The 15179-nt window shown below is 47.5% G+C and overlaps 1 protein-coding gene across 13 annotated transcripts in view; it reads left to right on the forward strand.

The window, feature by feature from the left end:
• Positions 1 to 15179, forward strand: part of SOX5 (SRY-box transcription factor 5) — a 909709-nt gene that overhangs the window by 551997 nt on the left and 342533 nt on the right. For all 13 annotated transcript variants that reach the window (XM_077340178.1, XM_077340177.1, XM_077340179.1 and 10 more), the window contains one exon: positions 14938 to 15148. In XM_077340178.1, coding sequence (XP_077196293.1) covers positions 14938 to 15148 — 211 coding nt within the window. The remainder of the gene's footprint in view (positions 1 to 14937; positions 15149 to 15179) is intronic.

Below are 15179 nucleotides of genomic sequence, written 5' to 3' on the forward strand. Positions count from 1 at the left end.
CCCAGACTTTCTAACTGGGGAATCCATTCAAAGTTTGTGTGTGTGTGTGTGTTTTCCCCAATGGGGACCTCCAAGACTGCATCCACAGCCCTGCCTATCCATTCATTACTGGCCTCAGATGGGCAGTTACGTTCGTAGCTTTCTGGCTTGTAATTACCCACAAGCAGGCTCTGGTCAATGAGCGATGACTCCAGGCTCGGTCTGTTTGTGGGAAGGTGATGGGGGGGGGGAGGAACAGCTTCGGGAGGAGAAACAAAGCTTGCGCTGAAGTCTAGGCTGGTGATCGAGCTGTAATTTGTGGTCTGTAATGTGTTTGCGGGTGGTCCGTAGGCAGGAAGTTAGCGTCGGCCGGTTGATTGATTCAGCTTACATGTAAAGATGCTAAATATGATGTTGTCAGGTTCGGGTTTTAGCGTTTCCCTGCAGTAATGGGTATGTTTACAGCATTATCTGGAGGAGTTTTATTTACTTTGCTTATATCCTGCCTTTCTCCCCAGCGGGGACCCAAATCCTCAATGTTATCCCCACAACAAGCCTTTGATAAAGGTTCAGCCAAGAATGGGACTGACCCATGGTGACCCCACAAGCTTCCACAGCAGAGTGGGGTTTCCCGGTTTCTATTCTGACACTTTTCACATCTACGCTACACTGGCTTTTATGAGAGAAGAAAGTTATGAGGAGCGTGTCCAGAGGAGAGCAATGAACATTGAGGAGTTTGGAGGCCAAGATGTATGAGGAAAGGCTGAGGGAGCTTGGTCTCTTTAGGCTGGAGACAAGATGACAAAGAGTTGATATGATAGCCATCTTCAAGTACCTGAAGGGCTGTCACATGGAGGATGGAGCACAGTTGTTTTCTGTTGCCCCTGAGGATTGGACCAGAACCAAAGGGATAAATTAATTCAAAAGAACGTTCAGCTAAACATCCGGAAGAAGTTCCTGACAGTTAGAGCAGTTCCTCAGTGGAACAGGCTTCCTCAGGAGGGTTCTCTTTCCTTGCAAGTTTTTAAGCAGAGGCTAGATAGCCATAGGACAGAAATGCTGATTTTACAAACTTAGTGAGATTGTGAGTGATTGGGCATAAGGCATTGTGTCCAAGTTTTGCTCTTGTAGCCGTTTCTTGCATGCCCAGGGAAATACAGATCACCATGTTGGGGTCAGAAGCTGAATTTCCTTCAAACCAGACTGTTCAAGGCTTCTGGTTTTTTTTGGGGGGGGGGCATCATCTGGGCATGGAATTGGGGTCACCGTGGGTGGGCAGGTAGTTGTGAGCTTCCTGCATTCTGCAGGGGCTTATACCAGATGACCCTGGGGGGCCCTTCCAACTCTCTGATTCTGGCAAGAATTCCTGACTGAGAGATGCCTCTGACACTGGAACAGTCTCCCCTGAGAATTGTTGGTTTTTTCATCACTGGAAGCTTTTAAGTAGTGACCGGATGCCTGCTTGTTGGGGATATTATAGTTTTTGGTTCTGTATTGGCAGGGGGGTTGTGGTAGGCCCGGGTTTCCTGCTCTGTGGCCTGGGACCCAACAACCAGTCACAGAGCTTCTGAAAGCAGGTCACAAGGGCTGCCCTTTTTCTTTTCCATGGCTCTGTTTTATGCCACTTTTCTCTACCCAAAGGAGTCTCAAAGTGGCTTACAAATTGTCTTTCCTTTCCCCACAACAGACACCCTGTGAGGGAGGTGAGGCTGAGAGAGCCCTGAGATTACTGAAGAAGAAGAGTTGGTTCTTATATGCCGCTTTTCTCTACCCAAAGAAGTCTCAAAGTGGCTTACAATCGCCTTCCCTTTCCTCTCCCCACAACAGACACCCTGTGAGGGAGGTGAGGCTGAGAGAGCCCTGATATTACTGCTGGGTCAGAACAGCTTTCTCGGTGCTGTGGTGAGCCCAAAGTCACCCAGCTGGTCACCAACCCAACAATAACAACAATAACAATACTATCATCATGATAATCATCTTCATTCCAATATGCATCTCCACTGACTCTGCAGAATCCTCAGTACATGTGTCCTGATGGACCTTATCAGTGGTCATACTAGTCTGTCAGTACTCAACCTGCTGTCATGGGATGCCAACAGGACAGAGGACAGAGGCCCACCACTTCCTCCCATCTTGCTTCCCAGCACTGGTATTCAGATGCGGCAATCCGGTATGTGTAAATTCCTATCAGGCATCATGGCTAGTGTTCATGGAAGGATCTCTAATCTATGAATTCGTCTAATCCCTATTCAAAGCCCTCCATGCCAGTGGTCCTTGCATGTCTGCTAGCAGTGAATTCTACCACAAAAATTACAGGTTGCCTGACGAAGTACTTCAAGTCCTTCCTTGTGTCCACCATGAATGTATAGCCCATCAGTTTCCTTCGGCACGCCCAAGTTTTAGTTTGCATGAAACTTTCTTATAATGAATTGAACCATTGATCCATCCAGGTCAGTACTGTCTGCTCAGACTGGTGGGAGTTCTCCACAGTCTCATGCAAAGGTCCTTTTAAGTAGCGATGCTGGGGCGTGAACCTGGGACCTTCTGCATGCCAACCAGTTACTCCACCCCTGAGCCACAGTCCCTTCCCATGGCTCTCCATGGTTTCAGGCAGAGGTTTTTTCCATCACCTACTGCCTGGTCCTTTTTAACTGGCGATGCTGGGGCTTGAACCTGGGACCTTCTGCATGCAAAACAGAGGCTCTTCCTCTGAGCCACAGCACCAGTCCTAACCTGTGAAGCTGCCTGATACAGCATTGGATCCTTGGTCCATTCAGGTCAGTACTGTCTACTCAGACTGCCAGCAGCTCTTGAGGGTCTCAGACAGAGGTCTGTCATGCCACCTCCTACCTGGTCCTTTGAACTGGAGATGCTAGGGATTGAACCTGGGAACTTCTGCATGCCCAGTAGAGGCTATTCCACTGAGTCATGGCCCCTTCCCAAAATGTACCCCATAGAATTATGGGAGAGTGAGGAAAAAAATTCTCAGTATCTGCTTTCTCCATTCCATCCATAATTTGATAAGCTTATTTCATTTTCCTGCCTTAGTCTTGCTACAGATTTAAGAGAAACATCAGTTGATAGCAGGGAAAACACACACACACAAATTGACCTTAGACTTATTGAGTGCCAGTTTCTTCTAGTGCAGGGGTAGTCAACCTGTGGTCCTCCAGATGTTCATGGACTACAATTCCCATGAGCCCCTGCCAGCGTTTGCTGGCAGGGGCTCATGGGAATTGCAGTCCATGAACATCTGGAGGACCACAGGTTGACTACCCCCTGATCTAGTGATTAAAGATTCATACTAGGTTCTGGGTTCCAATCCACACTCTGCCGGGAAGCTATCTAGGACGGACTGTCTTTCTCTCAACCTTTCCTGTTTCACGAGCTTGTTGTGATGGGAAAAGGAAGACCTGTGTACGCTTCTCTGTGAGCTCCAAGAATGATTGGGATAAAAATAAACTAAGAAGTCATTAATCCTCCCATCCTTACAAAGAGAGAACAAAATGGTCAAAGCACGAAGCAGCAGAGGAGATATTAAGACTGTCGGAAGTATAACGAATGGAAACAATTAATGCAAATACGTTGATCGGACAACGGCATCGATTTAAAAGAGGGCTCTCTTTCAGCAGGTATTAAAGCTCTGCAGTTTTTCTCTGATGGCATAAATCTGGCAGGTTTTCAAAACACCGAAGAGCCTGCAAACACTGTTTAGCCTTAGAGAGAGAAGAAACGAAGAACATGCCCCTCCCATAACATTCAGCGTCCTCTAATCTAAAGAATCTTATAATTTAACTCCATTCTGCGCTCAACAGGACATTAAACCGCAAGAGGACTGAGAGCCTAATGTTATACCCGCTAATATTTTATTTATAAATATATAAATAAACCCTTGCTGTCATTGACATAAACGGGGAGGTGTGATGCGATCATAAATGGGAAAGGAAATGTCGATGAGACAATCCATCTATTAAAATCTACAATCCTTGGCATGGAACCACAAACATTGGAGGAATCGCCCATGTTCAAGGGCTGCAGTGTGAGACAAATTCGGTGTTGATGCATAGCTATGAGGCCCAGGACGAATAAAAAGAAATTCTCTGCAATCTTGTTTTTGGGTGTCTGGAGAATTCTGAGTGAAATGTGAAGGTCTGTCCTCCTAATGGTTTGCGGCATCCAGGACGTTTTGCCCCGAGGATCATCTCTCCCTCCATTTCATCTTATCTTACCGGTTTACTGGGCTTTGATGGTTTTTATGTCACCAGCTTTCTCTGTTCCTGCTATGTCTTGAACCAGTTTTGTGTTGTCAGAGCCTAAATAACTGTTGGGTGGTTGCCGAAAACATGGGTTAGGCTGCTTCGGCTACTTCCTTTCCTACATCATAAACTTCAGGATCAGCCTCTCGTCGACTGTTTTATTCGACCTTCCGGTGGTAGAAATACATGTTATGTGAACACAGTTCTGAGCGAGAAAAAGGAAAACGTCTCTTCCTTTTCGCCAGTAAAACTGCTTCTCTGGTGCAGCAGCGGATAGGAAAGCTGAAGTTGTAATTTCATAGAATCATAGAGTTGGAAGGGGCCACACAGGCCATCTAGTCCAACCCCCTGCTCAACGCAGGATCAACCCAAAGCATCCCAAAGCATCCAAGAAAAGTGTGTATCCAGCCTTTGCTTGAAGACTGCCAGTGAGGGGGAGCTCACCACCTCCTTAGGCAGCCTATTCCACTGCTTGGGAGATTAGTTCCTCTCTGCCCCTTGATATTGTATGGCCTTGGCAAGTGTCAACCTTGGGGGTCTAGGTTTTTTCATCGGTGTAACAGATCAAGCCATGGTCAGCAGCTCAGAGCCAATTTGGTGTAGTGGTTAGGAGTGCAGACTTCTAATCTGGCAAGCCAGGTTCAATTCTGCACTCCCCCACATGCAGCCAGCTGGGTGACCTTGGGCTCGCCCCAGCACTGATAAAACTGTTCTGACCGAGCAGGAATATCAGGGCTCTCTCAGCCTCACCCACCTCACAGGGTGTCTGTTGTGGGGAGAGGAAAGGGAAGGCGACTGGAAGCTGCTTTGAGCCTCTTTCAGGTAGAGAAAAGTGGCATATGAGAACCAACTCCTCTTCTTCTTCTTCTCCCTAAGCTTGTTGTGAATGTGACTCCAATACATATGATGCTCTGCTAGTGCTGCTTGAATCAGCCTTTCTCAATTTTTTTTTACCGTTGAGAAACCCCTGAAACATTCTTCAGACTTGGAGAAACCCCAGAAGTGATGTAATCGTGCAGAATATGGTTGGGAAGCAGAGCTGTGGACATGCCCACCCTGGGGCCCCTCCCCTTCCCATCCTCTCCAGGCCCATCTTTGACCATTTTGGGAGGGAGGGTGTGTCAATGTGAACATATGTGGCCAGTTGATCACATCCTCCCCAAGCTCCGCCCTCCCCCAAAAGAACCTCCCCCCACATACACAAATGTGGTGTTTGTTGTAGAAGACGTGATATAAGATCCCAGAGAGCCATCATCAATCAGAATAATCTCTACTGGTCTTAATATACTAAAAGTCTGACGCTTGGTGTCGTGGTTAAGAGTGGCGGCTTCTAGTCTGGCAAGCCGGGTTTGAGTCCCCGCTCTTCCACATGCAGCCAGCTGGGTGACCTTGGGCTCACCACAGCACGGATAAAGCTGTTCTGACCGAGCAGTGATATCAGGGCTCTCTCAGCCTCACCCACCTCAAAGCAGTTCTGTTAGGGGGTGAGGAAGGGAAAGTAATTGTAAGCCGCTTTGAGACTCCTTTGGGTAGAGAAAAGCAGCATATAAGAACCAACTCTTCTTCTTCTTCAGTAATATCAGGGCTCTGTCAGCCTCACCTGCCTCACAGGGTGTCTGTTGTGGGGAGAGGAAGGGAAGGCGAATATAAGCCCATTTGAGACTCCTTCGGGTAGAGAAAGGCAGCATATAAGAACCATCTCCTCCTCCTCCTCCTTCTTCTTTATAAGGTAGCTTTTGATGACACCACGTAGTGCAGGGGTAGTCAAACTGCGGCCCTCCAGATGTCCATGGACTACAATTGTAGTCCATGGACATCTGGAGGGCCGCAGTTTGACTACCCCTGACGTAGGGTATGCTTTGTTTCCCATCTAGGCGGGGGCGTTGTCTCCTCCTTAATTTCAAAAGCTTTAGCATTCCTTCAGTTGTTTCCATCTGCCTCGTTTTCTTCTTGGCTCCTGCAAGTGATCGCTAGGTTGATTGTTGGCATGAGTCAACCTAAATCTATAAAGTTTGAGCTCAAACAATGACCAAAAAAAAAAAAAAATCAGCAGTAGGAATGATTCTATCTGATAGCCGACATGTGCTTCGAAGTGGCATTTTAATGTTGTTTCCGGAAGCCGAGATGAGAAAAAGAAAAGATCTCCCAACAGAAACGTGTTAGACCTTTAAACGCGTACAGAGGAAGAGAGAATGGAAGCAAATATCTCCCTTGTTTTGTTGAAGCCTTGCCACAAAAAAATCCCAGTTTTCGCACTCCGGGAAAGAAACGGAGAGACCCACTGATTAATTGTGCGACAGAGAAACTGGGCTTTTTTTGGGAGCGGGGATAAAAGTCCATTGTCTGGTGGCATGGCTTTACCTGTCAATCACAAAGGTGACAAGGGGGCTAGATTAAGCAAAGCTTCATCAAGATTAACAAAGGAAGATTGACCTCATCCTCAAAGGGCAGAGGCCTGTTTTATCATTAAACCTTGAAAGGGGGGGAGGGTCTTCCATCATAGACGGAAAGCCCGCATGGCATTTCGAACAGCACCTTCCGCATGGATTCGGAACAGTCCTCGCTTGGGTCAATCTCCGTTCTTCTTAGTAAGTGAGGGGGTGGCCACAGGGGAGAAGGAAGCTATTGTTTCCTCCTTTGACAAGACCTAAGAAAATTCCCTCCCGCCTTTAGGAGTGGGGAACGGAGGCCTCGTGTCAGGAACTGTGGTGAGTACGAGGCAAGTTCGCAACAGAACAGTGACCCCGGGGATACGTTTTGGACGAAGAAACCGTGTTGTACGGTGAGCCGCCGTAGCATTAGTGTCAGATTCATGAGGGAAGTTAACAATCTCCCAAGTCCCCCTGCTCTTGGGAACAGCTGCTGGCCTTGTAAAACTGTTAGAAGGATTAAGGCCGCCAGAGGCTGAACTGTAATCAAACGGGAACAGGTGAATGGCTCCTTAGGAGGGAGAAAATGTTCCGGGAAAGGGAGTGGGAGGGGAAGGAAGGGCTGTACCTTGAGCAGGTGCCTGGCCTGTCTGTGATCATTGTGACCCATAAAATGTGCTCATCCCATTCAGCCAATGCACTCATTGATGCTCTTGTGGAAGTTCCTGTTGTCTTTTGGTGTGTGTCAACCCCCCCCCCCCCAAAATGTGATATTGTTTTTGTTTTGCCTCTTGTGGTGCAGAGTGGTAAGGCAGCAGACATGCAGTCTGAAAGCTCTGACCACGAGACTGGGAGTTTGATCCCAGCAGCCGGCTCAAGGTTGACTCGGCCTTCCATCCTTCCGAGGTCGGTAAAATAAGTACCCAGCTTGCTGGGGGGTAAACGGTAATGGCTGGGGAAGGCACTGGCCAACCACCCCGAATTGAGTCTGCCATGAAAACGCTAGAGGGCATCACCCCAAGGGTCAGACATGACTCGGTGCTTGCACAGGGGATACCTTTACCTTTACCTTTAGAATAATAGAATCCTTGAGTTGGAAGGGGTCCTACGGACTATGTAATCCAACCCACTGCTCAATGCAGAATCAGCCTAAAGCATTCGCTCTGCTATTGGCAACCAGCTGGAGGTCTCTGGCCCCAACCTAGTTAACCTGGCCTCAACCGAGGCCAGGGCCTTTTTGATCCCGGCCCCCACCTCATGGAATGAACACCCGGAAGAGCTGAGGACCCTGTCAGAGCTTTCACGTTTCTGCAGGGCCTGCAGGACAGAGCTCTTCCACCAGGTCTTTGGGTGAGGCCAGGGCTTAAGATCAACCAGGCCTCTCCATGGTATCAGGTCCCCGCTTCACATCTGGGCACCCCACCTACGGTGGCTTTTTAGCGGAGTTAGACAGTGTCCGCCATCTTGTGGTACTGTTGGGGGTTATTATTGGATTTTAAGAGGGTTTTATGGTTTTGTTTGTAAGTCACCATGAGTCCTTGAGAGGTGGTAGGGTAGAAAACAAACACGAATGAATGAATGAATGAATGAATGAATGAATGAATGAATGAATGAATGAATGAATGAATGGTCTCTGTCCAGCTGCTGCTTAAAGAATGCTTATAAGGGGGAGCTCACCACCTCCTTTGGCAGCCCATTCCATTGCTGAACTACTCCAACTGTGATTCTCCCCACACACCCCGATATTTAACCAGCACTATTCTTCATGTAGTTTAAACCCATTAGTGTGGGCCCTATCCTTTGCTGCCAACAGGAACCTCTCCCTGCCCTCCTCTAAGTAAGAACCTTAAAACAAACTCAGGTTGGCTTTTATATTATTACACCATCCGTGACATGGTCCATAGAGTCCAAACCCGCATTGGGAGGTCAAAATCCATTGCAGAAATATTGCAAGCTGCGTTTCTGTGGGGCTCATTTTGCATATCTGTAAAAGTCCCATGAATGCACCTGTCTGCAAACCTAAGTCTTGGGGACTGAGGGCAGGGCATGCGCACAATGCACAATGCAACTGAAAGGCTCACTTGCGCAAGTGAAAAGGCATTTGGGTGGGGGGCCTTGAATCGGTTTGGAACTTTTTGTTGGTCGGCTTGGTCCTTTTCTCCTTCAGTGATCTCCCTGATGCTCTCAGTGTGTAAAATGTATTTTAGCCGTATCAATGGTATAGGGGTGGTTTCTTCGCTTGGTTTTCAAGATGTGATTTTATTATGTGCATTTTAATTTGCTAGCGGCCTCAGTGGAGGGCAGAATGGATGGAGGGCAGAATGGCAGGGCATACATTTTGTGAAATACTTAGCCAGTTTGGTGTAGTGGTTAGGAGTGCGGACTTCTAATCTGGCATGCCAGGTTCGATTCTGCACTCCCCCACATGCAGCCAGCTGGGTGACCTTGGGCTCGCCACAGCACTGAGAAAACTGCTCTGACCGAGCAGGAATATCAGGGCTCTCTCAGCCTCTCCTCCCTCACAGGGTGTCTGTTGTGGGGAGAGGAAAGGGAAGGCGACTGTAAGCCGCTTTGAGCCTCCTTCAGATAGAGAAAAGCGGCATATAAGATCCAACTCTTCTTCTTCTTCTTAACAAGTAGCTAGTTTTACAAACATCTCTTTATTGTTTTTCTTTTGTTTATGATGCAAAAAAGAATAATTTTGAGTAGGAGAAGGTGAGCAAGGCTTCAAAGAGTGTGGACCTTTGTAACAAGGGTTACCAGCTTCCAGGTGGTGCCTTGAGTTCTTCTAAAATTTATTTATTTATTTTTATTTATTTATTTATTCAATTTATAGACCGCCGCTCCCAGCAAGCTGGCTCATGGCTGTTAACAATAAAACAGCATAACAATTTACAACACCCAATAAAACCATCATAAAATCCCCCAAACCATCATAAAATCCCCCCAAACCCACTACTTGGTTGGGGTTGGTTGGGTTTTAGATGGATTTTATTGTATTAGGGGTTTTAGATGGGATTTTATTGATTGCGACCGCCATAAGCCTCATGGGAGTGGCGGGATATATATCTAATAAACAAACAAATAAATAAATAATACAATTACAATGATGTAGACATTTGTTCCCCTGGAGAAAGTGGCAGGTTCAGAGAGGTATAAAATAGATTCCTGTGGCATAAAAGAGATCTGACGTAAATTCCTTCCCAGATTCCTCCGCACAAACTCTACTCCTGAATCTCCAGGAATCCCCCAGACCAGAGTTGGCATCTCAACTCAGACCAGTGCTCGGGCCTTTTATGAAAAGGGCTTTGTGATCATCGTTAATAGGATTTGGGGATCATCCCAACTTCAAGAGCGCCTTGACTGTGTAATCCTTAAAATGCTGGGCTAGGGTCTGGGACCCAAGTTCCAGTCCCTATTCTACCCTGGAAACTCGCTGGGTGACCTTGGCCAATCATGTACTTTCAGCCTAGCCTACCTCACGGGGTTGTTGTGAGGATAACACAGATGAGTGGGAAATGATGCCAGCCTCTTTGTGTCCCCGTTGGGGGGAAAGGCCGGCTATAAATAAATTAAATCAAAGAAATAAATAAAAATTATCCACCTAGGGAAGCAGCAGCCACCCAAGACTAGTACTGATTGAATCTTTAAACAAGCCTGCTGTTGAACGCCAGGTTTTCAGATCCACGCCGGCTCAGAGAGCTTCCCCCCTTAGATTTCTTTCGCCACAAGTTTGCAAATCCCGGACACCTGAGCCTAGGAAGACAAGCAGGTTGTTTCTCTGATTTCTGCCTTTTGGGACAGGCTGGCTTTTTGTTTGAAGAATATAAGGCTTTCCGATGCCTGGGATTTTCTCCCTCGCCCAATTATGGCGGGAAAGAGAAGCAGACTGTGGAAAAGCAGAGTCTGAGCTTTTAAAATGAGTTATCAGCGGGTGGGTATAGCCACCCTAATGGAGAGGGGGGTTCTCTCTGCTTTACATGGCAGGGCTGCAGTGGGTAAAGCGTCGGGCTGCAGTCTGGGAAATCCAGGTTCAAATCCTCACTGTTGCTATGGAAACCAGCTGGATGGCCTTGGGCCAGTCACACACTGTCAACCTAGCCTACCTTACAAGGGTGTTGTGAGAATAAAACGGAGGTGAGGGGAATGATGTAAACCTCCTTGGGTCCCTGTCGGGGTGAAAGGTGGGATGTAAATACAGTAAGTGTTACTCTTGGTAACGTCAATGCAACCTGGCCTGTGCCGCTTGATTACAGGAATCTGCCTCACAAGTTCAGTATTTCCTGCTCTGACTGGCAGCAGCTCTCTGAGGTCTCTCACATCACCGGGTACCTGATCCTTGTAGCTGGAGATATGAGGGATTGAAACTAGGACCTCCTGGGTGCAACGTGAAGGCTCTACCACTAAGGTTGTCAACATCCTGGCAGTGGCTGGAGAACCCCTGGAATTACCCCTGGCCTCCAGGTTACAGAGATCAGTTCCTCTGGAGAACATGGCTGCTTTGAAGGGTGGATTGTATGGCCCTGTACCCTCTGAGATCCCCCCCTTCTTCAAACTTTCAAATCTCTGACATGAAAATTGCATATGAGCTGTGCATGATCAAGATACAATGGACATGAGCAGGCAGTGTGGTGCAGCGGTAAAAAAGGCAAATGCCATTTTGGGCTGTATCAACAGAGGCATCACATCCAAATCACAAGATGTCATAGTCCCATTGTATACGGCACTGGTCAGACCACACCTGGAGTACTGTGTGCAGTTCTGGAGGCCTCACTTCAAGAAGGACGTAGATAAAATTGAAAGGGTACAGAGGAGAGCGACGAGGATGATCTGGGGCCAAGGGACCAAGCCCTATGAAGATAGGTTGAGGGACTTGGGAATGTTCAGCCTGGAGAAAAGGAGGTTGAGAGTGGACATGATAGCCCTCTTTAAGTATTTGAAAGGTTGTCACCTGGAGGAAGGCAGGATGCTGTTCCCATTGGCTACAGAGGAAGGGACACGCAGTAATGGGTTTAAACTACAAGTACAATGATATCAGGGGGAAAAAAATTCAGAGTAGCAGTGGAATAGGCTGCCTAAGGAGGTGGTGAGCTCCCCCTCTCTGGCAGTCTTCAAGCAAAGGTTGGATACACACTTTTCTTGGATGCTTTAGGATGCTTTGGGCTGATCCTGCGTTGAGCAGGGGGTTGGGCTAGATGGCCTGTATGGCCCCTTCCAACTCTATGATTCTATGATTCTACATTTAAGCCTGAAAATGTTAGAATCTGTAAACAAACCTGGTATGAAATTGCCAATGCTTCTGTGTGCGTCACCAGCCAATAATTGCAATCAAATGGGGCATTTGTCAAAATGCAGTCAGTTAGATGGTGATGCAAGAACTCCCTTGTGCTGCGTTATGATCCCCCAAAAGGATGGGAAGAAAGGGGGAAGGAGAAGGGGAGAAATGAGCAAATGGTGATTTGAAACCCATTTTTCCCAGAGATCTTTTCTAGTCCTTCACTCTTTGGGGAACCCAACTTTCTCAGATATTAGCTGAACATGCTTAACTATTACACTACACTGACTTACCAAATCCACTGTGGTCCTAGTCTTTGTAGGCAACATCCCTCCCCCTCAGTTGTATGGTCTTTTTATTTATTTACATCATCCAGATCCCTCTTTTCTTTCCTTTGGGGACCCAAATCAGCTTATGTTATTCTCTGCTCCTTTTTTTTTTTTTTGCCTCACAACGGTCCTGTGAGGTAGGGTTGACTAAGAGTACACACCTGGCCCAAAGTCACCTAGTGAGCTTAGGCTGGTACAAGTGGGGATTTGAACCTGGATCTCCCATATCATAGGAGCCAGCTTGGTGTAGTGGCTTCTAACGTAGACAGCTGGGTTTGATTCCCCGCTCCTCCACATACAGCCAGCTGGGTGACCTTGGGACAGTTTGTGGTCCTGTTAGGGCTGTGTGTTGTGGGGAGGGGAAGAGAAATGCGATTGCAAGCTGCTTTGAGACTCCTGAGCCCTGCTGGGTGATTTTGGGACAATCACAGTTCTCTTAGAGCTCTCTCAGACTTACCTACCTCACAGGGTGTCCTTTGTGGAGAGAGGAAAGGAAGGCGATTGCAAGCTGCTTTGAGACTCCTGAGCCCTGCTGGGTGATTTTGGGACAATCACAGTTCTCTTAGAGCTCTCTCAGACTTACCTACCTCACAGGGTGTCCTTTGTGGAGAGAGGAAAGGAAGGTGATTGCAAGCTGCTTTGAGACTCATGAGCCCTGCTGGGTGATTTTGGGACAATCACAGTTCTCTTAGAGCTCTCTCAGACTTACCTACCTCACAGGGTGTCCTTTGTGGAGAGAGGAAAGGAAGGCGATTGCAAGCTGCTTTGAGACTCATGAGCCCTGCTGGGTGATTTTGGGACAATCACAGTTCTCTTAGAGCTCTCTCAGACTTACCTACCTCACAGGGTGTCCTTTGTGGAGAGAGGAAAGGAAGGCGATTGCAAGCTGCTTTGAGACTCATGAGCCCTGCTGGGTGATTTTGGGACAATTACAGTTCTCTTAGAGCTCTCTCAGACTTACCTACCTCACAGGGTGTCCTTTGTGGAGAGAGGAAAGGAAGGCGATTGCAAGCTGCTTTGAGACTCATGAGCCCTGCTGGGTGATTTTGGGACAATTACAGTTCTCTTAGAGCTCTCTCAGACTTACCTACCTCACAGGGTGTCCTTTGTGGAGAGAGGAAAGGAAGGTGATTTCAAGCTGCTTTGAGACTCCTGAGCCCTGCTGGGTGATTTTGGGACCATCACAGTTCTCTTAGAGCTCTCTCAGACTTACCTACCTCACAGGGTGTCCTTTGTGGAGAGAGGAAAGGAAGGTGATTGCAAGCTGCTTTGAGACTCCTGAGCCCTGCTGGGTGGTTTTGAGACAATCACAGTTCTCTTGGAGCTCTCTCAGACTTACCTACCTCACAGGGTGTCCTTTGTGGAGAGAGGAAAGGAAGGTGATTGCAAGCTGCTTTGAGACTCATGAGGCCTGCTGGGTGATTTTGGGACCATCACAGTTCTCTCAGAGATCTCTCAGATTTACCTACCTCACAGGCTGTCATTTGTGGGGAGAGGAAGAGAAAAGTGATTGTAAGCTCCTTTGAGACTCATAAGGCCTGCTAGTGACTTTTGCACAGTTCTCTCAGAGCTCTCTCGGCATCACCTCCCTCACAGCATGTCTGCTGTCGGTAGAGGAAGGGAAGGCGAATGTAAGCCACTTTGAGACTTATTGGAAAGCGGGGTATAACTCTTCTTCTAGTCTCACGCTTTAACCACCACACCATTTAGTCTCCTTTTATGCCCAGCCACAAAAGAGATTGCTTCAAGTAAGCAAAGATCAAGAAAATGGATTATCCAAGGAAGGAGAGGGAGGGGGAAAAAACAGAAACCGAAGGGCGGGAAATGTGTTTGAAACCTGTAAAGTTGTGATGAAAGTCCCTGCCAGACAGACAAACCAGAACGGGGCTGTTGGGTGTCAAATCCACCAAGAAGAGATTCTCGGGGACTTTAATGAGAGCTGGATCTCACCTTTGTGGGGAGAAAACAGCACCTGGGTCATTAGACTTGTCACCTGCAAGCATCGTTAGGGAGTACCCTTGTCTGAGAAGCCTTGTTTTTAAAAGAGCCTTTCATATTAAGGAGATAGAAAGGCATCAAAAAACAATAAACCAGAACTATCTACACAATCCAATCCATAAGGAAAAGTTAGATGTTCAACACCGATTGATTCATTGCGGGGAGATGCGTCCCGTCGCTGTCTTGGACCAAACGCTTACTATTGGATAATTATTTCCTTTCCGTGAGCAAATTGCTGCCCTGACGTTAGCCACTTAGGGGGGGGGGGGGAACCAAGAGGGAAATGAATGATTCTCAGGCAAAGGAAAAACCCTCAAAGGTTGAACATCAAAACCCGTAAAGGAATAAACATTTAAAGGTAATCCATACCGGTGTGACTGGAAAGGCCGCGAATGTTACCCATTCTCATTTAAAATAAGTGTCTCCTCATCCATACATTTCTGTATATATAATTTCTCTCCTGAACATTAATCTTTTTTCACTTCAGCCTGTAATCTTAGTTTATCCTTGATGGAAGGGCTTTGTTCTCCGCGGTTTTTGAAGCTCGGTTTCTTTTCTCCTTCTCCTCTCCCCCCTCCTCTTAAAGGTGTCAACGGAGGAGCAAACAGCGATAAACTCCAAGTACAAAGGATGGCTTCTTTTGCTTTGTTGGTGGCACACGTGCTCAGGTGGGTCTGGATGTGTGTGTGTGTTTTAAAGAGGTGTTTCATCTGGTCTCGTTCTCCTTCCAGGAAGTCGATGGCAATAAAGTGATGTCTTCGTTCGCCCCGCACAACTCATCTACCTCACCCTCGAAGGCAGAAGAAGGTGGGCGTCAAAGCGGAGAATCCTTATCCAGCACGGCCTTGGGGACCCCGGAGAGGCGCAAAGGCAGCTTGGCGGATGTCGTGGACACTCTGAAGCAGAGGAAGATGGAGGAGCTGATCAAGAATGAACCGGAAGGTAAGGCCGTAGGATGCGGTTGATGATTTCC

The sequence above is a fragment of the Paroedura picta genome, chromosome 5 (assembly GCF_049243985.1).
Source record: "Paroedura picta isolate Pp20150507F chromosome 5, Ppicta_v3.0, whole genome shotgun sequence".
In the NCBI taxonomy this organism is placed as follows: domain Eukaryota; kingdom Metazoa; phylum Chordata; class Lepidosauria; order Squamata; family Gekkonidae; genus Paroedura; species Paroedura picta.